We start from the raw sequence: 23,386 nt of genomic DNA, 5'->3' as shown, positions 1-23,386 counted from the left end.
TGGCCGAAAAACAGCGTCTGTCACCGGCAAAAAACTTTAACTCACCAAGTGTTTGTGTGGGGAAAAAATCATCACGAAGGTAAACCCTCCTGACTGAGACTTAAGTGAACTTTCCCCCCCAGAAAACAGCATCAGTCCTGCCAGTGAGTCAGACAGTGTCCAGTTTACTGATAGTGATTTTGTAATTATACCGTCACGTCTTTTTAGGAGCCGCAGCGCTGGCTCCTGTGTGAATAACACAATGGTTAGTCTTTAAGGCGGAGATGCTTCGCTCTGTGTGAATCACCATCGGCGGAGAATTGGCGAACCGCCGCTCCGGAGATAATGCGACTTCGCTGTGTAAAAAGGGCTAGAATGAAAATTAAAGTGCTCGGAGGACCAGGCTTATACAGTCACACAGAGACTGAGCACAGGCTCGGCTGTGATAAACACACACAATTTAATATGTTCATGTTGGTGTGGATGGGTTCTTTAAAACAACAACAATGAACGCTTCACTTTGGTCGGTAAAATGGATTGTGACGAGTTACGTGACATAACTGTAGGGATATGTAACTGAAATATTATTAGTAACGCCTTACATTACCCCCTCAATGTTGACGCACATCCGTGTGCGTATATGCACGTTTATATGTAGATGTCAGCAATAGAGACCTTTTTTGTTAAACAATTTCGTGTCTATTTTTAATTTGACTAAATATGTACTCTTTCTTTATCATCATAATTATACAAAGAATTATTTAAAAGTTGTAATAATAAGGAAGCTGAAGCATCTGCTATTTAAAATCACTTCTCTCTCATCTGATTTTATGAATTTCGGGACGCTTTGTGATCATAGTGAGGCAGCTAACCAATCACATTACTCGGAAATAGAACCAGAACGAATCATTGGCTGGGCAGTACAGGCATGTGGTCATGACGTCGCTTGTTTTCTACCAATAGCATCCCTCACCACACCCACGGCTTCAGGATTATTTATAGAGCTCATTAATATTCATTGGGGTCGTCGATTTGAATCCTGATTGGATGGTAGACGCACAGAAGGCAAGTGAATTTTACTGCTGACAGTATTTCTCTGTTTTATTCAGTTTGACCATAAACAAAATCCACATGTTTTGTCTGAGAATAGAATGAAAAAATAAACAGAAAACTGATGAATAAATTCAGGAATAAGACATTTTGTTTCCAGGACAAATATGCAGTTTTATTATCAGTCTCACAAATGGACAGAAAAAATATCCTATATCAGACACAATGGCAGTTTGTTTCAACAACTTCCAAATGTTAACAAAATAGGTAGTTTGTCTTTGGCTTGTTTCATCTATTCAACTAAGAAAATATTCCATTTCTATTAACATATGTAACTCAGAAAATAGGCTTCATTCTTTTTAACTATGGGCAGAAAATCATGAGCTATGTTTCATATCCTCTAAGGTTCATTGGATTCTAAAGAGAACGTTTATGTGCAGATATTAATTTTCCTTCATCTGGGAATTCCATTTTAAAGTTACACATGTTTTACTGACAGTGAAACAGTAACAAATGTCCTCTAACACACAGTGCTAATGTTTGCTTAGAGTCACACAGCTTCAATGCATTCTTTTACAGGTTTTTCACAGGCTTTACAAAACAAATGTATGTCGTCTAAGGCGCACAAAACAACAAACTTGATCAAACTGAACTGTTCAGTGCACAAATGATGCCAGAGCCTTGTTAAGTGACATTGTTAAAAACATTTATCAAAGTTATAATCTTTTCCACACTTTTGACTGTGAATTTGCAGATATCTGCTAGAGTAGTGTTTACTTGTGTATCTGTTCTTATTTTCCAGATTGTCCTAAGATAGATGTGAATGTTTAGGTAAAATACCAGCCCTGCATACTCACACACACTTAACGGGACACACCATCGAAAAAGATGTTTCTAGAATTATTAACCTATGTAACATTTTGGGAGAAAAGATCTTCATGTATAAAACATTGTCATTTTAACATTGTGCACACCAACAATTAGCAAAAAAGCAAAACAACAATAAATCCTACTCTGCTCTGAGTGAGTGAATGAGTGAGTGGAAGATCCTGCTCCACCAAAATAAAAGTAACAGATCATTGATTGCAAATCAGGTTTCCAGTATTTTCATTGATTTGTTCAGTACCTTTCCAGTCTCTTACAGAAGAGACTGGAGTCTCACTTTTCCTTTCATTTTCTGGTGTCACTTAGCCTCTTCAATGATATATCTATATGAAAGTGGACAACCTTCACTCTCAAAGCAAATAAATTAATTACATTTCAAATATAATGTTACAAAATGCCATCACACATAGAAACTAAATCCTATTACTGGCTAGTTAATTGCTGTATAAAGCAGCCCATTTCTCAACAGGCGTGTGCCGGCCTTCCCTTTAGTGTGTTACTATAAAAAATAGCTTTGGGACTAGAAACAACTCTCTCTTGAGAATTCTAAATTCATCTGATCTAAGTCATTTCAGTATGGACCATTTGATCTGCTCCTTGGCCGACTGCAGAACCTGGAGAACATAGAGGAAGAGCACAAAAACATAAGGAATATGAAGCAGTCGGATGTGATGAAATAGAGACAGGAAATCACGAATAAGTAAAAACATTGAAAAATACATAAACTCAATAAATATGAAAAATAACAAGTTGACCATAATCTAAAGAAGCATTTCTTGAAGGCATTGCATGTGATTGCTGTGCATGTTAATGCTGATTTTCATCACTGACATTAATCTAACTGCTGAGTAGTGGATGTTAAGGCAGTAAATGAAACACTTTGTATTGTACGTATTAACAGTATACAGCTAAATAAGGTCCATAGTGCATGATTAACTGTAAAATAGTCTGTACTGTACAGAGCTGAGTTATGCTATGGGACTGAATAGGCCTACTCCATAGGTTTTAATGCCTCACATAGCTCATAATAACTCAGGAACGGTGCATGCCAGTCATCATAATGACCTTATGTACTGTACAATCAGTATTTGGGTAACAGTGAATGGAGTTTCTACTGTATTCAGGCACTGTGTTACTATGTTATATATATGTGTAAGTTCTTGATGGATTTAAACAGAAAATGACATCAGTGACTCCAAACATTTAGTTGTATCGTCAAAATTAATATTACAGAAAAAACCCCACATATTTCAGTTTTTCCATCGATTGAGCTGAGCATGAAATTATACAGGTTTTTATAAGTTAACTGTCTAATCTTTAGTGTATAGTGTATATAGTATTATAGTGATGACACGTGTGGCTAAAAAGGTATTACTATGATGTTCTATGATGCATAAAGTGACTGAGTATATAATATGACATGCAATAATAATAATAATAATAATAATAATAATATATCGTATAATATATAATTATATATTATTTAATTTCATTCACAGCTCAATTGATGGAAGACAAAATTTCAGGGTTTTTTTTTTATGTTACATTAAATTAGACACAACTAAATGTCATTTTCTGTTTAAATCCATCAAGAACTTGTACGCAGATGCAGTACCAATTTTCAACCACTAGAGTTCAGACTGAGCACATGAACAGGAAACGGGGCCACTGTGTGGAGCTTTATGCCATCATGTTGAACGAATTTACTGAAAGAAGTCACCAGAATAAATGTTGGCAGTGTGCATTTCTTGATTTTATGTTGTGACAACGCTGTGCTTATGCACTGGTTATGTTTGGGCACAAAAAACACTCGGTTAGAGTTAAGACAATACCATGTTTTGCCTAAAAACACCTGGTTTTGTCGCCATTTACACAGCTGAAAAATGTCCCAAGGTCTCCTTACAAAATCACTGGTTACACTGGCTTGTCAGCCTTCTTCTCTACCTCAAACTCCACCACCACCCCCTTCACCTCCCAACATAAAAACCAGGTCATAATCATGTAATGTGAGCGTGATATAAACGTTTTGTATAGGCATGTGTAGGCATGGCATACAAATGTAAACCTCTCAGTGGTTTGCAGTTACGTTAACTGCCAACGTTAAGTGCTGGTGACTAGAGCTCAGGAGTGATTAGAACTATCATATCCATCACCAGTTGTTCCATTATCCAACAAAGAAAATATTTGCTTTTGTAAAATACCATAAAACACAGGTCTGCATCTTATTTTCAGAGGGTAGGACCTCTCTCTCGCTCCTCTTCCTGGTCTTTCTATGATCAATACTAAGTTTACACTGTTTGTCTATCCCTCAATCCATCAAACTCGATCGAGACTTAATGCCAGCACTGAGGCTGTTGTTCCCCATTTTATCAGCAGGGGGCACATGGAGCTCAAGTAATATTCACTGCAACAGAGGGATCCTAGGAAATGCAGTCATATCAGGCCCCATACAGAGTTCTACTGATGCTTTTATCTTTGAATTTATTAAGTATTGGGCATAGTAATGTCATACTACTGTAAAGTGTACTTTACACTGCAGAATCAAACCTGTTAACTCTGCGAGCCATTTAGTTTGAAAGTAAATGTTTGCTCTTTCTCAAAATAAGAGACCTTGGGCTTGAACTCTTAGTACGAGTGGCTAAGTGGAATTGATCAACACCAGTGCACCAGACTCTGAATTTTAATATTTACAACTTTAATGAGGTATTATTACCTCATTAATATCATAAATATTACAAATTCGGAAACATTTATTTTTTTCCATAAGTGAAAAAAAAGCTGTTCTCAGAGGAACATAAGGTCACAGAACACTGTTTATATGTGGGAGACCCTGCCGCCTTTCTGGCTTCAAACAAAGTGAACAGTGCAAATTGTGTTGTCCTTTAAGGTTAGTTTGTTTATTCAGTTTATTCAGTCATGAAAACAAAGAGTTTAATTATTTAGTTGGACTGGGCAGAAGAAAAATCAGTCAATGAAGATCTATCTCTTCTCATTAAAAAATGTTTCACCCAAACTGCAGAATGCTCCTTTAACATTTCACATTCAAAACCAACAATATAATTCACTTCTAACATACCATGCAGTGTCGAATCACTGTGAGTGGTGCCACAATGTAATGGTCTTTGTAGTGCAGTGTAGGGCTGTTAGAAGTTAGTAAAGACTTACGTTAGTGGTGAGAGCCAGTTTCTCTGTTATGTGCTGTCAGGGTTAAAGCAACAGATAAAGAACAGTTTAGAGAGAGCGAGATGAGTACACACACACACACACACACACACAGACATGGGACATGCACATGTTCATTCCTGCACATAATCACACAAGAGCAGCTAAAGACAGAAGAAAGCGTATCAGGAAAAAACTCAATAAAGAAAATGACTTCTGTAAAAAAAACCCAATAAACACTGTTTTTAGTGATCTGATCAGCGACACAGTTTTGTATGCTTCCAGGTCTTAGAGAGCTACAGAGCTTCAGAGGAAGTTAATCCAACTATCCATTAATTTATCCATCAATTCCTTCATTCACAGTTGAGCCTATTAGTGCTGTCTGGTGCTTTCGAAATAAAGTCAAGCTAGCTGCAAGCTTAGCATGCACAGTGAGCTAAAGCATTAGCATGCAGACTTGTGAATTTGCAGAGAGATGTCAAACTGTTACCAATCATTCTGTCAGAGAACAATCAGCTTTCCATGGGGTCAGTGTGTTTGATTAAAGATAGCGTGCAGGAGTTCAACTCAGTTACACTAGTGGCTAATGGTATCAGAGAGAAGCAGCTGAAAAACGTACATTTTAATAACAGTGTAGAAGTGAGGTAAAAATGCAGCGCAAGCAGCCAGCATTGTGTCTAAGTATGTCTTTGTATAATCTGTACACATAACTGTGAATTACATTTTCTAATGCAGTACTACCATTTAGTTTGTTCTATTTCTGCTTTTGTCTTTAACTTCTAGGGGTACAACATTTTTTTTTTTTTTTTTTTGCTGAGAGAGATGAGAAGATTGTTACCACTCTCAGGTTTGCGTACAGTAACAATGAAGCTGGAGTTAATAGCTAGTTAGCTTAGCTCAGCTCAAAAACTTGCAACAGGGGGAAACTGTTAGCCTGGCTTTGTCCAAAAGTTTGAGCTATCTAAATTGGACTAAACCCCCTTCTGCTTGTGAAGCAAGGAGTTGTTGTTTTAATCATTGACTGTCTGGTCTGAAAAGGAAAGCCAGCAGGTGGCGACACCACTGGTTTTATACATAAGTCCAAGTGAGCCTACTTCTCACTTGATTTATTACCCTCCATAACCATGTTGCTATTGAGTTTATGGTCTCAGCTGCTAGTTTCAAGACTTCTTTAGTACAGCATGATGCTCATTTAAAAACTTTTGATTGCATTTAAAGTAAAATAGACGATGAAGCACAGTATGCTTTAGGGAGCGGCTATGTTGTGAGTAACAAGTCACTTACATGGCAACCGTCAGTCATGAGGCATAGCACTACACTACCAACCCACCAAACTCTTGTCCAAATATGATAATAATCAATAATATCAGAAAACAAAGATGGCCCGACTGTAATGCTACAAAACAGTAGTCCGCTATCTGGTCTGTGATATCACCATGGGTTTTCATTTGTGTTTCACAGCTCTGCTTTTGTACAACTTAGAGAAACAAAGTACAATGTGAGCTATAAAAAGCAGGTAGGTGGAGTGTGTTACCTTGGACAGAAATCTTGCCAAGAGTGAACTGTTTCCCCCAGATGTATCCAGTCTTAGTGCTAATGTAAGCTAACCAGGTGCTGGCTGCAGCTTCATATTTACCGCACAGCAGAGCGGTGGTATCTTTTTATCCAAGAAGATCTGATCTAGTGTTGTGCAGGAGCACTGATCTAGATATTGATTAAGGTTACAGATTACAGTGTGTTTACAGGCGTTGGGGAGTTCTGCTGCATGTGTGAAAACAGTAGCATATTGCCTGAAGTGCATGTCATGATGTCTCTCTGTGGCCACGTTGCATTGTGGGTAGTGTAGGCTCCAGGTTTTGAACAGGCAGTAAGTTAAAACTGTCAGTAGTGAGTCCAACAGTGTTAGAGGACAGTAATGTTAGAACATTTGACTGCTTTGCAGAACATGGAGCCTACATTACCTATAATGCAACTTAGCCACTGAGTGACATCACTGGCAGATAGTCATTAGATTGAATGCAGCTGTATCTACCTTTTTCATACATGCAGTTGTACTTCCCTCAACCTGTAAATACACTTTGTTTTGGTATAGTTACCCATTCAAGAATGTCTCTTCTTCTCTCAGCTCTATGAGTTTTTAACACTGTGTGTTATTTTGTTAAATTTGTTTGGACCCATAACTGCTGACGTGCCTCTGCAAGGTGATTACAAATTGTCTAACAATGTAATACATTCCCCATTTTTGGCACAGGCAAGTGAAAAGACAAAACATTGCAGCTCAAGTTGTTTCTGGGAAACATATGGTGCATTAATCACTGTTCTACGATAAGTGTGGCCCAATTTGTGTGTGTGTGCATTTTTGTATCTGCATGCATGTGTAAATGGTCTGAGAATTTTGATGCTCATTTTTACACCTTTATCAGTATTGTGTGTATGGGTGTGTTACCTGGGCCACGCTCTGCTCAGATAATGGGTTTTCATCCACCTGTAAAATGAAAATGACATTATTGTGTGTACGAGACATAAAATGCATTACCCATGCAATACACTTCATACAAACACACACACACACACACACACATTACAAAAGCAGAACACTGCAAACACCATTAGATCTGTAGAAACACCATGACATATTGTGGATCAGTGGCATTCAAAGCGTGTTGGTTAACAGCTCAGCCAATTACAATCCATATTAGACTTTATAGCCATGCTAGTTGTGGGTTCTAGGGTCACTGGTCTGTCAGTCAGTCCACCACTTTTATCCAAAGTGAAACATCTCAACAGCTACCTGAGGAATATTCAAGATATTTTACATTTTGACTGCGGTGATCCTTGGAACTTTCCTCAAGTGACACTAGCAGATTGAAGCTTTAAAATGTTAAAAGAAAATTGCAAGCCTTATTCTCACTCACTCTGTTAGTCAGCATGCTCTCTCACCATGGATTACCTCATCCCTCCTTCATCCCCTCACTGTCCTTAGCTCTGTCTCATTCATTCATTCTGTCTCTCAACTATCTTTCTCCTCCTCTCTCCCTCACCCTCTTGTCTGTCTGTCTTGTTGTCTACAGCAGCTGGCTCCTGTCTGTTTGTCCCTCTAGGTTACCAGTGATGTAATCAAACAGGACGAAGCCATAGGCTGGCTCTGACATTAGCTGACACCAATCAGAAGAAGAGAGACAGGAAGAGGGGGAGAAAGAAAGGTAAAGCAGGTAAGACTAGGCAAGAAGCTGATGAGGAAAGCTGTGGGAGGCGACAGTCTGAGTATTAATGTTGTCTCTATTAACAGGCCAAAAAGCTGATCTGATTTATTTAGAACGTAATACATTTTTTAACTTTAGATTTTCCAATGATTCAAATCAGTAAATACATCGATAGGATTGACATTTGGGTATGGTAGACAGTTATCTTACCTTGTAGTTAACCTTCTGTAGCACCTGCTGGGGGTCACTCTCCAGAATCACCCTGGCAACAGGTCAAAGCAACCAGTCAGGGCTCCAGCACAGGCACCGCTGGGAGTATGTATGACATTATTCTCTGACCTATCATAGACTGAACATTTATTTAAAAAATGTAATAAATATATAAATCAACATTAAGATGAATGGTCAGCTAGCTCATCTGTCAGCTAGTATGAATCTACAGTACATTAATGCAAGGGTTTTTATGTTATGTGTTTGAATTGCAGTTGATCTTTTGAATAGAAAAATGTATCTCAACCTTTAAATAGCTGCAAACTCTATTTCTGTCTTACCCTCCATCAATGATTTCATCCACAATCAGGAACACGCCTTCCATGTTGTCCAGTAAACACCTCCGCTCCACATTTTTCCTGCAGAGAGAACACAACAATTAGCCCCATCAATCCAAAATACCATATACTGTAGGCTTTCAAAATGTTTGATTATTCTCCCTAAAGCACAATTTCCAGCCTGTCCTCGAAAAAATGTATAGGTCAACTGTGAAAGCAGCTTATTACAACCTATAGTTACGTTTGTTGTTTTTTTGGCTGTAGTAATTATTAGGAGGAAGTCAGGTGAAGTAGAGTAAAGAGCGACAGGTCTGTACAGGGAGGAGCAAGGGGTGGATGGTTGGGTGAAATAAACACAGAACCTTTATCCAGGGGACGGCTGTTAGTGTCCAGTGTCAGATCAAATGTCAACTCAGAGTTATTTTAATGTATTAATGTAGTTACGCTTTGTCACGTACAAACTGTCATTTAAACTTGCAGTAGACAACTCTTGTTTTAACTTCATTCTGAAGTAAATACTGATGTCACAGTCTGATGTCTGTCTGTAGGGAAATGACATTATCTGCTTGTAGATTGGTTCCCTATAAACCTCACTCTCACCTTGCTATTCAGTCTGCCACCAGGCTCGTTTTTACCAAATAATGGCACAAAGTAAGTGCATCTGCCATTGCTCAACCAAAACAGGAAGAGGCACTGTTTTCACCGGTCACTAATCCAAGGTTATGGTGGAAAACTTGTAGAAAGTTGTAGAAACACTGTAGAAAACGAAGAAACTGCTGATGGAGGAGGCAAGGAAGGTGAAGAGGGAGAGTGAAAGAAACTGAGGTAACTAGTGTTGTGACGTTCACGAACGAACCGATTCTAATGAACGGCTTGTTAACATGAACGATGGGATCCGAGTCGCAGCTGGGAACCGTTCTTTTTTTTTTTTATATATCACTGTGTGCTCCTCCTTTGCTCTTCCCCCTGAGTGGGACAGAGAAGTTACATGGGGAGGAGCGCAGCCCAGCTGCATGGTGCCTATGTGCAAATGTAGCATGACGCCACCTGAGTTGTGCACGCTGCCTTTGCGCAAAAAACCACCCAAAAAAAACAGAAATGTGTGACTGCTCTGCCTCGGAGAGCAGAGCAGCTGCAGCGGATTTAATTAGGAGGAGGACAGTTTTGTTCCAAATCTCACCCCATCATACCTCCCAGTGATTATTTCCAAGATAAAATGAGTTACCACCAGGCTGGCTTCTTAAAACTTAATAAATTAAAAAATCAGTCAAATGAGCCAGTTTTTTGAACAGCTCTTTGAAAGGAACGGCTCACCGAGATCTGGCTCCCCTCAAAGAGCCATAAATCCCATCTCTAGAGGTAAAACAAGAGTGAACCGACAGCCATTCACTCAGTGTTTTGTTAAAGTCTGCTCCACCGCTGATTTGTAGCAAAACCTGCCGGTTTCTTAATTTAACCAGATGTAGAACTGAGATCAGGGCTTCCAGGTCAAGCTGGTATTCCTACGTTATCTTTTTTTCTTTGGACAGTAGCCAGGCTGCTAACGCTGTCTTTGCGACAACATTGCCAACAGTGATATCAGGGAAATACGAGGAGGGGGGAAGTTGTCTATTTCTGCTTTATGTTAGGTACACAATGTACAGACGTTTGTAACTTAAGTTGTTTATTTTAAACCTAACCAAACTGCAACCGTGCAACAAATGTCCGTTATGCCGATCACTGGAACACTGCAGCTGTTATGTTGTTTTGGGAACAGTGACATACATTGTTCTGAAAGTCACTGGCATTTGTTTAGTGGAACATATACAAATAATAGGGATAAATGATTGATTTATTGATACATGTCAAACGTTTATTATCAAAGTGAATGAGGAGATTATTCAACAGCTGTGACTTCACACTGTAACACTGAAATCTGGACATTTACATACTGCACTGTGCAAAACCTAATATATTTCATACTGTATAATAATATAATCTCTTCATGTCTCTGTCGCTCACACTCTGCATTACTACTGCATCGGTTCCCATAGCAACCACATCAGCTGCTGTTTGGCTCCTGGTGTGTGACACACACATACACTCAGATGACTATGCAAACTAAGCTTGGTGCTTTTCTAAAATGTAAAAAAAAATCTAAAAATAAGGACTAGGTGTCATCGTGTCGAAAATCATACAGAATTTCTCTAATTATGTCATGATTGCGTTCCAGGTAGAACATACACACTGCTGTTGAAATGTGCATCACACTCAGCACAGGGACTCATTATCTCCCTAAGAGGTTCTGGTGGAAGGATGGCAGTGTGAGTGTGGAGACTAACACTGATGGTGCTGAGGCTACATTGATGAGAATGCTTTAATATCATGATAGCGTGTGCATGGAGAACTTTTCATTGTTACTCCGGCAACATTACTGAAGCTGTCAGACACCAGAGAGCATTTTTTATCTAGAAGCACCATGGAAAAGCAAAATTGGAAATTTCTGTGAACAGGCTATCCTATTTTTTGTCCTTTGGTGTTTTTTTCAGGTGAAAAATATCAGGAACGTATCAGTTAATCAGTGTAATCACTCATCACTTTGTTAGGACTTAATGAAAGCACATACCTGAGGATCTGACTGAGGGACTCAAACAGGCAGTTCAGTACTGACATCAGCATCAACTAGAGAGAAACGGAAACAAAAGCACAATTTTGAGTTAATAGCGTCTGATTTTAAAGGTGTCACAATCAGCTTATTTATGGCCATGTGGGTGCAAAGCTGAAGAGCAACCTTAAAAAACCTTCCTATTAACACGTCCAGACCGACCCAGCAAATCATCTGCATCTATTAAACTGCATTTTAATAGGAGCCATGTTAATCTCCCCTTTCATCTTTCAACTTTGGTCTTCACCAACCCCTGATTGAAAATATATTTTTTAGATGATAATAATAATAATAATAATAATAATAATAATAATAATAATAATAATAATAATGTCACCTTTTTAGTTTAGTTAATTGCTCCAATACGTTTACCAGCTAAGCTCAACATATTTGCCTGTCTGCATATTTGCCGGTGTATCTGAGTTTTTAGGTAAAAACAGCTACATTCAAAAGTTTGCTGATGGTGAAGCTGCTAAGTAATGTTTTCGCATCAAGTGTAGAATAGATCAAGCACTTTTCTCTACTTAAAGTCACATTTTCAATCCCCTTAATCTTATGCAGGAAGAGCTTGATCTCTTAAGGCTCACACTGGGAAATCTGGAATAATGACCCCTTTAAGATTCACAGGCAGCTTGTCAATTGCCTTTGGGTGTATTAATGCTACCTGTACAGGTAGAAACAAGCTCTCTTAATTAATCCTTAATTTACCCTGAAAACACACAAAGCGACTTCATCTAAATCAGGGAGTCTTCCATGGTAAACCAAATTTGAAAAAGGTGACATCAAACCACAGGTGACTGAATTAAAAAGGGGTTCATTACTTTGCCCCTAATTAAGACATTAATCTAAAATGCTTATGCATTTGTGGTGTTATGAAGGTTATAACTTTACTGTAGGTTACAGGTGAATATAATGTTATTCCAAGGCATTCTTATTCTGTATTCAGGTATTTCATAGGTCCATGGATAAATAAAATTAAGGTTTTCTGGATCATGGATTTTCTTTTTCAATTATTAAAACATTTGATTTGAGGTACACCTTATTTTGGACCTTTGTTCACCCAGTTCACTCAAAACTGATAATCCAGTCATTATCTCCTCCTCCTGTGGTGATGGAAAGTTGCTTCACCGTAAAACAGCATTGCAGTGTTCTCCTACAACAACAACTGCAGTAGCTAGAGACTTTTTTTTAAATCTTAAATGAAGAAAAACAAACAAAAAGAAAACATTTATTGGCTCTATACAGCTCTCTGCAGTATCATTGTGTCCAGAAGCCAAGAGATCCAAAATAGAATATTTCAGCATTTAAAAGGGTGTAAATAAGGTTTTATCACAAATCAGGTTGAGATGTTACAAGTTCCGTAAATATAGCCCCAGCATCAACATTGCAATGTGCATGTGCACAGTCACATTGCAGGTCAATGTCAAGTTAGGCAAGTTAACACAGCTCTTTTTTGGCCCAATCAAATTGAACATTAAGATTACAACACTTGATAAATGTTAAACATGTTGCCACTTGGTAGTTTTTCTGCCACTCAGTGGTTTTAACCACTGCCCACTGTGACATCACATCCATAGTCTCTATTGAGCGATTCAAGTTACAGTATCAGGTGAACGTTTTTCTATTGTAATATCACTGCAGAAAACCATCTGTTTTAGGAAATTACTGAGCCTTCTGTGAAAATTCTCCAGATGGACATGATGTACAACTTCCCTCCAATAGCCAAAGTGCCTAAAATCATTTTTATTTTATTTTTTCAGTTTAAAAAATATTAAAATTCTGGGGCGCCGATTAGCTCAGTTGGTGGAGCGGTGGTTCGTTTCCCAGCCTGGGTCCCTTTGCTGCATGTCCATCCCCCTCTCTCTCTCCCTGTTTCCTGTCACCCTCTTCAGCTGTACTATCAATAAAGCCGTAAAAGGCCAAAAAAATACTTTAAAAAAAATGAAAAATGAAATTCAGCCAACCTCGTTCTCCTGAGCACTTCCCACCACGTAGAAGAAGAGATCTATACTGCTCTTATAGACAATGGTCATGCCCTCCAGAAAAGCTATCTCATCTGCAGAGAGAAGAAGGGGAGAGGGGTGAGCTGCGGATATCGAATAGAATCCAAAAGCATATTTTCACAACAGCCGATAAAAAAATGTTGATGGATAGAAGAAAAAGAAAAAGGAAGATGTAAACTTGACAATAAGATTAGATAAGAGCATAAAAAGAAAGTGAGGAGAAGTTGTAAAATGAGTGAGAGAAACAGAGGGAGTGAGGGGATTCTTTAAGGAAAAGAAGAACATTACAAAGGGAGGATGAGGTGAGAGGGAGGGAGGGAGGGAGGGAGAGGGGATATAGCATGACATAGAAGAAGAAAGAGAAGAAAGACAGGGAGAAAAGGAGGAATGAAGGAGGAGTTTTGAACAAAAGGAGGAATACACTGGGTGGGTGGTACACAGAACGGGGGCAGAGACTCAGGTGTCAGCTGCCTGCAACTTCTACTTCTACTTAACATTACATTCACTCTGCAGCGCCACAAAATGTGTCCAGAATGTTCTTCTAGTCAGAAAAATAAAGGAACTGTTTGTTTAAAAGTTAGCTGAAAATCCCAAAGTCACACTAACACATGATTTGGCTTCATCAAAGAAACCAGGTGGGAGTAAAAAAAAAAACGCATTAGGCTGGTATCACATACCAGTAGACAGTGAATGTGTACCTGATGACATTGGAGACGTGCGTAGGTGATGGGTACAATACACAGGGAGGGTCACATCCAGCAGACACAAGAATAGAAAAAACACAGAGGAACTTACTGTCTGCTTTGTGTGTCTTGTTGAAGACATTCTTCTCAAAGTTCTTCTGCTCCTTCATGGAGGGGTAAAGCTCAGGGTCATAGTACTAGAACAGACACAGACAGTGCATCAGGGCTGCAACTATGGATTATTTTCATTGGCCGTTAATCTGCTGATTATTTTTCCTCGATTCTCTGATAAGTTGTTTGGTCTATAAAAGTCAGAAAAATGGTGAAAACTGTTGTTCAGTGTTTCCCTAAACCCAAGATGACGTACTCAAATGTCTTGATTTGTCTACGACTCAAAGATATCTGTCATAGAGGAGGAATGAAACCAGGAAATATTCACATTTAACAAGCTGAAGGTGAGAGAGTTTTCCTTAAAAAGGTTACTCAAACAAATTAATTGATAGTTGATGACTAATTTAATTGTTAAATAATTGAATAGATTGATTAATTGTTGCATGAATCAGTGAAAGACATTTGTACAAACCTTGCTTGGTAAATAGTTTCTTTTCCTTTCTGTCTAGTCTGTTAACATAGAACAGCGATATCAGTCTCACTAGCCCTTTTCTGACACAGCAACATCGATGGCTTGCCTCTACACCCCTTTAGTTTGATTACACTGAACCAAGCAGCGGCAGCATTAAGCTGCTCCAGTGTGTCATATAGTATACCAGATCTACAGAACCAAAAGAGCTGTGCCGGTACACATCATAATGATTAACTGCGGGAGTCGCCGGGCTCTGCTGCCGGGAACAATCGCTGTTTTTCCACTATTCTACGTGTACATTCTGCATTTCTTTCTCTCTATAAGATGCTGAAGACACAAGCTACTACTGCCTGATTGGTCCTGTAACGTTGCTTTGTGGGTTGAAGTGTGGGACACTTCTCTTTTATTTGATGAGTGAAGGAGCTGTTTAGTTGTTGGACTAAACTTTCATCCAAGATGGCGAGGAGGAATAATGGCACAATATTCCTGCCTTGAAGAGATAGTGTGACCGGGGCTACTGTTTGCTTAACTGAAGGGAGCTCAACCAATATTACACATTTGTGTCTGTTTAAGGGCAGTTGGGGAGTGCTGCTTCGTATGTGAAAAAAGATTTATAAAGAGAGCTGGGTGGAGTCTGATGCAGTGCTTCAAATATTGTCACTTGAGTCAGCATCAGTTTACAGCTGAAGAACACAAGTGTAAGAATGAAAAACCTGAATTACCAACAAAACTGTCGCCCGCTGAGTTGCATTGTGGGTAATGTATGCATCAGGTTTCTTTATATCTCTGGTTCTGCTGTATCAGTTTTGATCCTTTTTTAAAACACTGTCCATAATGACTGCAACAACATTTTCAAAGTACTTTGGATGGTCCATATGAGCATTATGGGCAACATGTAACATCACTGGTATGGTCCTTTCACCTTACCTTGGACAGCAGTCTGTTGCCATCGTTGTCAAGTATGAAAACAGCTTTCACTGTGTAGAGGGAAGGTTCCTGCAACAATAAACAGAAAGACTGTCTTGAATATTTTAGCTTCGCTGAGTCATTTTTGGGGAAACTATATAAAACCACAGCAACAATAAAAGACATCCATCCCTCATCTGTCCAGTTTTGTTGTATCAACCTTTCTTTCTAAACAGTGACTGTGTTTCCATCAACCCCCTGCTTTACATTCACTCTGTTGCACGCGTTCACACACACCCAGTCCAACCTACATATTTCCTTTGACCTCAGGCTGCATTCCATCCCTGCAGAGTTTTATTCTGTTTCATTCAGGCTGATGGAGAACTTTATTTTACAGATGTGGGAATGACCAAAAACACTATCCATCCTCCTGCACAGACTTCACTTATTCTTCCGTCCATCCATTCTTTTGTCCCTGCGAAGAGTTTTCAGACCCGGGACAAAGTTCTGTTATGCACTGACTAGCATAGATTCACAGTCAGAGTGTATCACAGAACTTAGACCAGGAACTCAGAACATCCAGTGTCAAATATCAGGAGGAGGAAGGAAGTGTACTTGGATCAACCATCCATCGTTCTCTGGCAAGATACCGGTCTGATATCGGCTGAACCATCATGTATGAAAAAAACATTTTGATACAGAAATAAACATTTTTCCATCACTCAAAGAGAATATTGTTATGTCAGAATCTCAATATCAAAGTTGGGTATCTACTGATATATTGCCTCATTACAAATTGCCTCAAACTAACTCTCCAAGTTACAGGTCTCATTTCTGCAACATTCTATACACACTGATATGAAAACTTATTTTGTCGCAGACTATAATGCAGAAAAAGATGCTTCGGTCAATTTTGAAATGTCATAAAATTGTTCAACAAATAAAAAAAATGTGTTTCTATTGATAATCATTTTATTTAAACTAATAATAATAATAATGTATACTGCCAGTGAAGTGTAAAATATCAGTGCACTGTTTTTTTTTTCTGCATAATATCTTTATTGACACTGGTCCCAAAAATCCAGGGACTGTCAGGCTCTAAGCTGATTGAACTGCACTTTTTACATGCGGGCCCCTTTCTTGTTTGCTCTAATGCACACAAAAGGACATACATGCACGCAAGCGAGCATTCTGGCGATGTAATATACTTTGTGGCCTCCTGTTTCATGCTATCTGCTGACACAAAGTTGGTGGCCGTGGCACAGCATCATAGGAGGCGGTGAAGAGAAATTCAAGCTGGCAAGCCTGGATGTAAACAATGCATGATTAATAATAACGAAAAGCTGACTTAGTAAATGTTGTGTGATGAAAGAAATGCCCTCCACAAGTTTTTCAGAGCTTTAAATGATGCACTTTTGTGAACAATACTGAATGTAACTATAACGTATTCATTTATAACTGTTTGCGAATGAGAAAACTCCACAGAGCCCCTTTATGTTTATATTGGACACTTACTGGTGTGCCTCAGTGAGAGGCCTGCATACTACACACTCTTCAAGTATTACATTTACATGATCATGCATTTCAATCAAGTCTCAGGTCCAATTTGCCGACCATATTCCACAGATCCTGTTTCACATTGCACTCTAAATAGTGTGTATAATAGCATGTTTTTTTCTTAGTTGAGCCGGTTGTGCAACAGTTAGTGGTATTTAAATTGAGTGACTTTGTAAACACTCCCTGGATGCTAACAGCTGGTGCAACCGGCTGCTGATCCCTGGCTCTGCCCTGTCTTCAGGGAAGCAGCTCTTTACATAACATGACTGATGATGATGGACACACCTAGCCACGGAAGTGGCTAAATTGAGATTGACAGCTTAATGCCTTTGTATAAATTCAAAACCATATTCTAAACATCAGATAACTGAGAGGGCATTGTCCACTGGTAGGAGGTGTGTGCCCTCTACACGATGAAATGATTATAATAACTGAGAATCATTTAGTCAAACATAATGAAGTGCACATGTCCAACAACAGCCTCAGTCCCAATTAAAGTCACTCTGGATCAGCATGAAAGCTAAATGCCTCAAATGAAAAAATTGGCTGTTAGGCCGAAACATAATGATTTTTTCTGGCGTGCTTGTTTAGAAGTAGGTCATGGAATCAGACAAAACCAGAAGACCAATTTAGAAGTCTGCAGACGGTTTGCTAAAAACATCATCAAAGCCTCTTACAGTCTGAATTACTTTATGATTTTTATCACATTATTAGACAATACACCAATAGCACATTTAGTTGATGCTGTGATAAAGTGACAAACAGAAGCTTGGACCTGTTTCAGTTTTTCTAACAGTGACAATTGAAAATATCACAATGTTGTAAAAAAAAGAAAAGCCTTCAGATCAACATAATGAAAACCAAACCAGTTTGTCTATTTTAAAAAATCCTATATACTACAGATAACCCTTACTTTCAGGTAAGCCTTGGGATTTCTTTAAAGTTAAAGTCTAAATTTGGCACTGGGTTAAATGCAATGAAGAATACAACTGACCAATTTATGTCACAAAACAGGAAGAAGCATCATTCTCTCAGAGGGAATGGGGCATGAGTGCTGAGCTTTAGAAGTACTGGTACAGGTAATTTCTGTTACCTTTGCAAAGAGTCAGGCTAAATGTTTCCACTCTTTATGCTAGCTGACTTGCTGTAGTCCTAAATTCACTGGACAGATACGAGAGCGGTATCTGTCTTCTCATCTTCTAGACAAAAAAATTCAAAATGAAAAATGTAAAATTACTGCATAAATTTCAGGCAACATTTTCTTTGCCACTTTATGCTAAATTAGTCTATTTTGATGTAAAATACAAGGACTAAAGGTGATTTGGTCTATGACTCAACATTTTGTGTGATTGGTCCTCCTGGATGGATACTGAAAAACATGCAAATGAAAACAGTGTTTTGTACCAGATGACCGAGAAGACACAGATTGCTGGTTTTCCCACCAGCACATGAATGCATTATTATTGATACTACTCAACATGAAGTGAATCCTCACATCCGGATCAATTCCAAATCTAGTAGGTGGATAAATGTGTTGCTCATTACGCCGCGCACCTCATGTGATGTAAGGTTTAAATTTTGAATAACCATTATTATTTGAATCTCATTTTCAATTATCTTGCTTCTGGATTGTTTGCAGATGACCAGCTGCAGGTCTGGTAGGACATCACATTCTTTGTAATATATTTTTCATTTCGGTTTTTTTTTGTGATCTTTATTTGTTGGAGGGAAGGGTTGTTTTTCATTGTTTATTACTTTGTAACTTTATTGTTGTCACTTACTGATGATGATTACTTTATTGATTAAACAGCTGCCTTTAGCCACTGGCCTTTAAGAGTGGACATCTGTTACTTAATGTCATCGCTTTGAGAGCTGCATATAGTGAGATGCTTATGGAAATGTTCTGTCCCGGAGTCCAAACCGTTTTATTCTCAATCCACTGACAACGTCATTGATCTGAAGTATGCAAAAAATAACCCCTTATGACGTTGTGAGGATTATCTCGGCTTGAACTGGAAAATAAAAATTACAAAAGAATGAAAACAAATGAAGCATCTGAGTGTCATTATTGAAAATGTAGTATTCTGCACTCCTCGGGCTGAACTCTGGGAGTCCATCTCAGCTTCAAACATACAGATTTTTACTTGTAATGGTATATACTATAAGCAATCAAAAACCATCACGGATTATTTTCAATTCTGATGTAAATGACACCTGTTGAGAGACACACAAAGGGAGGGTGGGAGGGAGAGAGGACAAAGACAATAGGCAGATAGAAGTGAGGTGAGAGGTGAGAGAGGCAAAAACAGAAAGAGAGAATTTGAGACACTTACGGCTGAATGTGAAAGGAGAAGCAAGAGACTGAGAGAGAGAGCAGGGGTGGAAGAAGAACTCAAATCTTTTACTTTATTAAAAGTGGCATTTCAATGTAAAAATACAATGCGACAAATAAAAGTACAGTAGTGTTGGTTGAAGTAGTATCAAGTATCAAAAGTCGTAGCACTTGTTAGTGTGCAGATAACAGGCCTGTAGTGTTTGATCTGATTTGATTGTTATTAATGCATACACTGTATGTCTGAGGAGAATTTGACTGCTGTAAGCGGATGTGGAGTTTCAACTCATCTTGCGAGCGTTGGGAATTTTAATCTGTAAACATGTATCATATTTATACGATAGTCATAAGGTGTGTATGCAAAAAATAATGTTTGTTAAGTAAGAAGTTACTAAAGTTTTCAGATGAACCGGGCAGCAGTTCTCACAGGACTGAATGGGTGCTATTTTGGATTCATGATCTGATTCTTCTATTCAAATCTATGACTTAAACATCCAACATGGAACTTTAACTGGTTGTGAAACAGGCTCAATTTAGTGCTGATGCCTCTTTATGACCAGAAAGCAAACAAGAGCATCAATGAGGCGACCGTCTGTTTCTCTGTAATTAGTATAGTTATTCTTAATGCCTGTCCATGTGTAGGGGACAGACTTATCAGGGTTAGATAAGTCATAAAATCAAAACAATTTTTATAGTGGAGTGCTGAGGATGAATTGAGAAGTCTCGCAGCCTGAGGAAAGATGCTGCTCTGTAGCCTGGTGGTACGGCACTGAAACAAAGTTTGTACAGTTTTGTCAGTCTGCGTATTGTGCTGCAGAAATATCCACTGAAGTTAGCCTGCAAACCACCAATGCCCATCTAGGTCCAAAGGTCCTGTGCTAGCCATGTAAATACCAACACTCCTCTGGTTCCCAAGTCTGCTAGTTAGCTGCACAGCTAACACAACTAGCTAGCTCACACTGCCCCCTGTTTGTCTTGAGTATGAATTTGACAGGTGGCCAATTCTCACATACCATACATTTAAAGACAACACTTGAATCTGATTTTTCTTTGTTTATTGTTGTTTCTTATAATATACATGAGTTTAGTGCCAAGTACCATCCATCAGAAATTGAAATACACAAGTCTAGCTCAAACTGTATTGTACTTGAGTAAAATCACATAGTAATGTTACTTTCCACCATTAATGCTGCGTAGTTTCATTATCGATGACAAAGTGACACATTGTATGGGCTGTCCATGTGTTATCATGCCAAGTCATAACAATATTATGTTGTACACAATAAATTCATAGTATTTATATAGTGTACAGAGCGCATTATTTCCCACCTGTAGAAATACTCAAGTAAAGTACTTAAAGTACACTGCTTGAGTACATGTCTACTCAGTTACTTTCTAGCACTGAGAAAGTGTGAGATGGAAAGAATGAGACAGTGACAGAGAGAGAGAGCTAGAGTAAATGTGAGGAAATAAAGACAAAGATTAAAGAGTGAAGGAGAGGGAGAGACTGAATGAACGGTGAGCAAGGCGAGAGAGAGAGAGAGAGAGAGCGTGTGTGCGTGTGTTAGTGAGTGAGAGAGAGAGAGGAGAGAGAGAGAGAGAGAGAGAGAGAGCGTGTGTGCGTGTGTTAGTGAGTGAGTGAGAGAGAGGAGAGAGAGAGAGAGAGAGAGAGCGTGTGTGCGTGTGTTAGTGAGTGAGAGGGGAGAGAGAGAGAGAGAGAGAGAGAGAGAGAGAGAGAGAGAGAGAGCGTGTGTGCGTGTGTTAGTGAGTGAGTGAGTGAGAGAGAGGGGAGAGAGAGAGAGAGAGCGTGTGTGCGTGTGTTAGTGAGTGAGTGAGTGAGAGGAGAGAGAGAGAGAGAGAGAGAGAGAGAGCGTGTGTGCGTGTGTTAGTGAGTGAGTGAGAGAGAGGAGAGAGAGAGAGAGAGAGAGAGAGAGAGAGAGCGTGTGTGCGTGTGTTAGTGAGTGAGTGAGTGAGAGAGAGGGGAGAGAGAGAGAGAGAGCGTGTGTGCGTGTGTTAGTGAGTGAGAGGGGAGAGAGAGAGGAGAGAGAGAGAGAGAGAGAGAGAGAATGAGTGAGTGACTGGGTGAGAGAGAGAGAGAACGGTGGACGTGGCACTACTCTGCTCTACACGTCAACCGATCCGCGCACATATGCTCAACACAAGCAGACATTTAAACACACGGACGCACTTTGGTTTCAGCACACACTCACACTCTCACACTCCTCCTCCTAACGTGTGATATAGACAGGATTGTGTCTCTACAAGTGATCCGTGCAGGACCTGAAGCTTTGCCTCACAAACTACTGTCCTGTTGCGCTCTGCACCGGACTCGCTGTGGATAAGTGGATAACAGCTGTGGCTCAGCCGGTCTATTGTAATGGAGTTAACTTAACACCCTGATAAGTTGTCGCTCTGTAACCAGCACACACAGTGTGCACTATTTTTACACGCTTAGAAGGAAACAAAAACTGTGGCTTTTAAACGCGCAATCGATGAGACCCTGAGCTCAGATCGGGCCTGCGCGTCCACACTCGTGATGGCCACAGTCATGATCACACTCACACTCATGAATTCAAGAAGAAATACAGACCGTTTCACATTTATGAACGATCCGCAGCCAAGCCCCCTCCTCCCTCCCTCCCTGCCCCCTCCAACACCGAAACTGCCATAATGCAACAAATGTCCCGCACTGATAACAAACACTACATAAACTGTCGCGCACACCGCACTAAACGGACCGTGTCGTTCCACGAGCCGCTGAACGGCGGAGAGGCTTACCAGAGACGTGGAGTCCATCGCTGCCGCTGCCGCTGCCGTGCTCGCTCGGTGTGTTGACGTGGACAGCTCTGAGCTGTCACACCGAGATCACTGCTGCTTTTTTTTTTTTTTTTTTACGGAGCCGCCCGGGCGCGCTCCCGCTCCGCAGCATTCAAGTGGAGAGCCATAGGAGTCTACAGCAGAGCGCGCTCCCGATACCCCTCCTCCTCAGCTTCTCTGCCCTTTCACAATAAAAGTCTTTGTGCTCCTTCAGAGGCTAGGATTTACAGTTTACCAAGGGGCAGGTGCTGTATACAGTACAGTCTCAGACAGCTAGTCCAAATACTTCCGTTGTTTCCCAATCTAAGCCGAATATTTTTATAACAGATAACAATATCATCTTAAAGCAACATAATGTAACTTTGTGACCTTATAATATGAGCTTCAGAGTCATGTTGATGGTACAGTGGTGTAACAGGCTGAATGGTGTCTCTGTCTCTTGTTTCTGCTCTATGTAATTTCAGTGAGAGGGGAGGATCACAGTGTTGCATACATGTTCACTTCAACATACATACGTTTTCAACACATCACATTGTTCTGATGTCATGAGTTTAGTTTGTAGTCAGCACTTACATTACAACTGATACTCTTTTTCCACTTAAACACACCAAGATCTGGCTTTGTAGATCTGTGGCTTGTGTACAATGGGAATGTGTAAATTTTACACCCGGGTCAATTGACTCTGCAGTAGACAGGTTTTTATCACCTTGGCTAACTGATCTAAACACTGAACACACTAAATTCCACATTATCAACATCCAGTGGTGGCACATCAATAAGGAAGGAATTTGGGACACGGCCTACTCAAAGATGTTTTATTTCTGCACACAGTGCTGGAGGTGGAGCCCAGTTCATTCCTGTGAAAGCTGCTCAGTGGTGTTTTGAAGCCAAAAAAGCTCAACTTCCAAGCTATGAAAATACCTGGACTGCTGGACAGCCGGCAAAATTCCGGTTTAGCATCTGGCTAACCCGAATGAGGGTAAAATAATTTAATCAGGCTGCTCTTCTAGACTTTCCAAATGTTATTTGACCAA

At 39.6% G+C, this 23,386-nt stretch overlaps 1 protein-coding gene across 4 annotated transcripts; it reads right to left on the bottom strand.

Annotated features, from left to right (window-relative positions):
• Positions 1 to 1,181: 1,181 nt before the first annotated feature.
• copz2 (COPI coat complex subunit zeta 2) lies at positions 1,182 to 22,439 on the bottom strand. Of its 4 annotated transcripts, none has more exons than XR_003982751.1 (10): positions 22,314 to 22,439; positions 15,668 to 15,736; positions 14,270 to 14,354; positions 13,436 to 13,527; positions 11,433 to 11,488; positions 8,831 to 8,908; positions 8,490 to 8,541; positions 8,118 to 8,231; positions 7,523 to 7,561; positions 1,182 to 2,528 (listed from the first exon to the last, which is right to left on the bottom strand). XR_003982751.1 is itself a non-coding variant. In XM_030408370.1 (10 exons), the coding sequence occupies exons 1-10, from the start codon at positions 22,329 to 22,331 to the stop codon at positions 2,481 to 2,483; spliced, it is 570 nt and encodes a 189-aa protein (XP_030264230.1). In that variant the 5' UTR covers positions 22,332 to 22,439; the 3' UTR covers positions 1,182 to 2,480. The 4 variants fall into 4 exon arrangements, 2 of the variants coding, with proteins under 2 accessions (XP_030264230.1, XP_030264231.1); XM_030408370.1 differs by lacking the exon at positions 8,118 to 8,231 and adding an exon at positions 5,080 to 5,112; XR_003982752.1 differs by lacking the exon at positions 1,182 to 2,528 and adding an exon at positions 5,080 to 5,112.
• Positions 22,440 to 23,386: the final 947 nt, after the last annotated feature.

This window comes from Sparus aurata, chromosome 23 (assembly GCF_900880675.1).
Source record: "Sparus aurata chromosome 23, fSpaAur1.1, whole genome shotgun sequence".
Classification (NCBI taxonomy): domain Eukaryota; kingdom Metazoa; phylum Chordata; class Actinopteri; order Spariformes; family Sparidae; genus Sparus; species Sparus aurata.
Note: the sequence above shows the minus strand (reverse complement) of the source record. Positions and strands in the feature narration are given on the sequence as shown.

Excerpts from the sequence above, each read along its gene's own strand:
- copz2 (XM_030408370.1), bottom strand. Across the intron at positions 8,909-11,432 it reads TCCCTCAGTCAGATCCTCAG|GAAAAATGTGGAGCGGAGGT; the intron begins GTATGTGCTTTC and ends TTCTCTCTGCAG. Across the intron at positions 7,562-8,489 it reads TACAGAAGGTTAACTACAAG|GTGGATGAAAACCCATTATC; the intron begins GTAAGATAACTG and ends TTCATTTTACAG.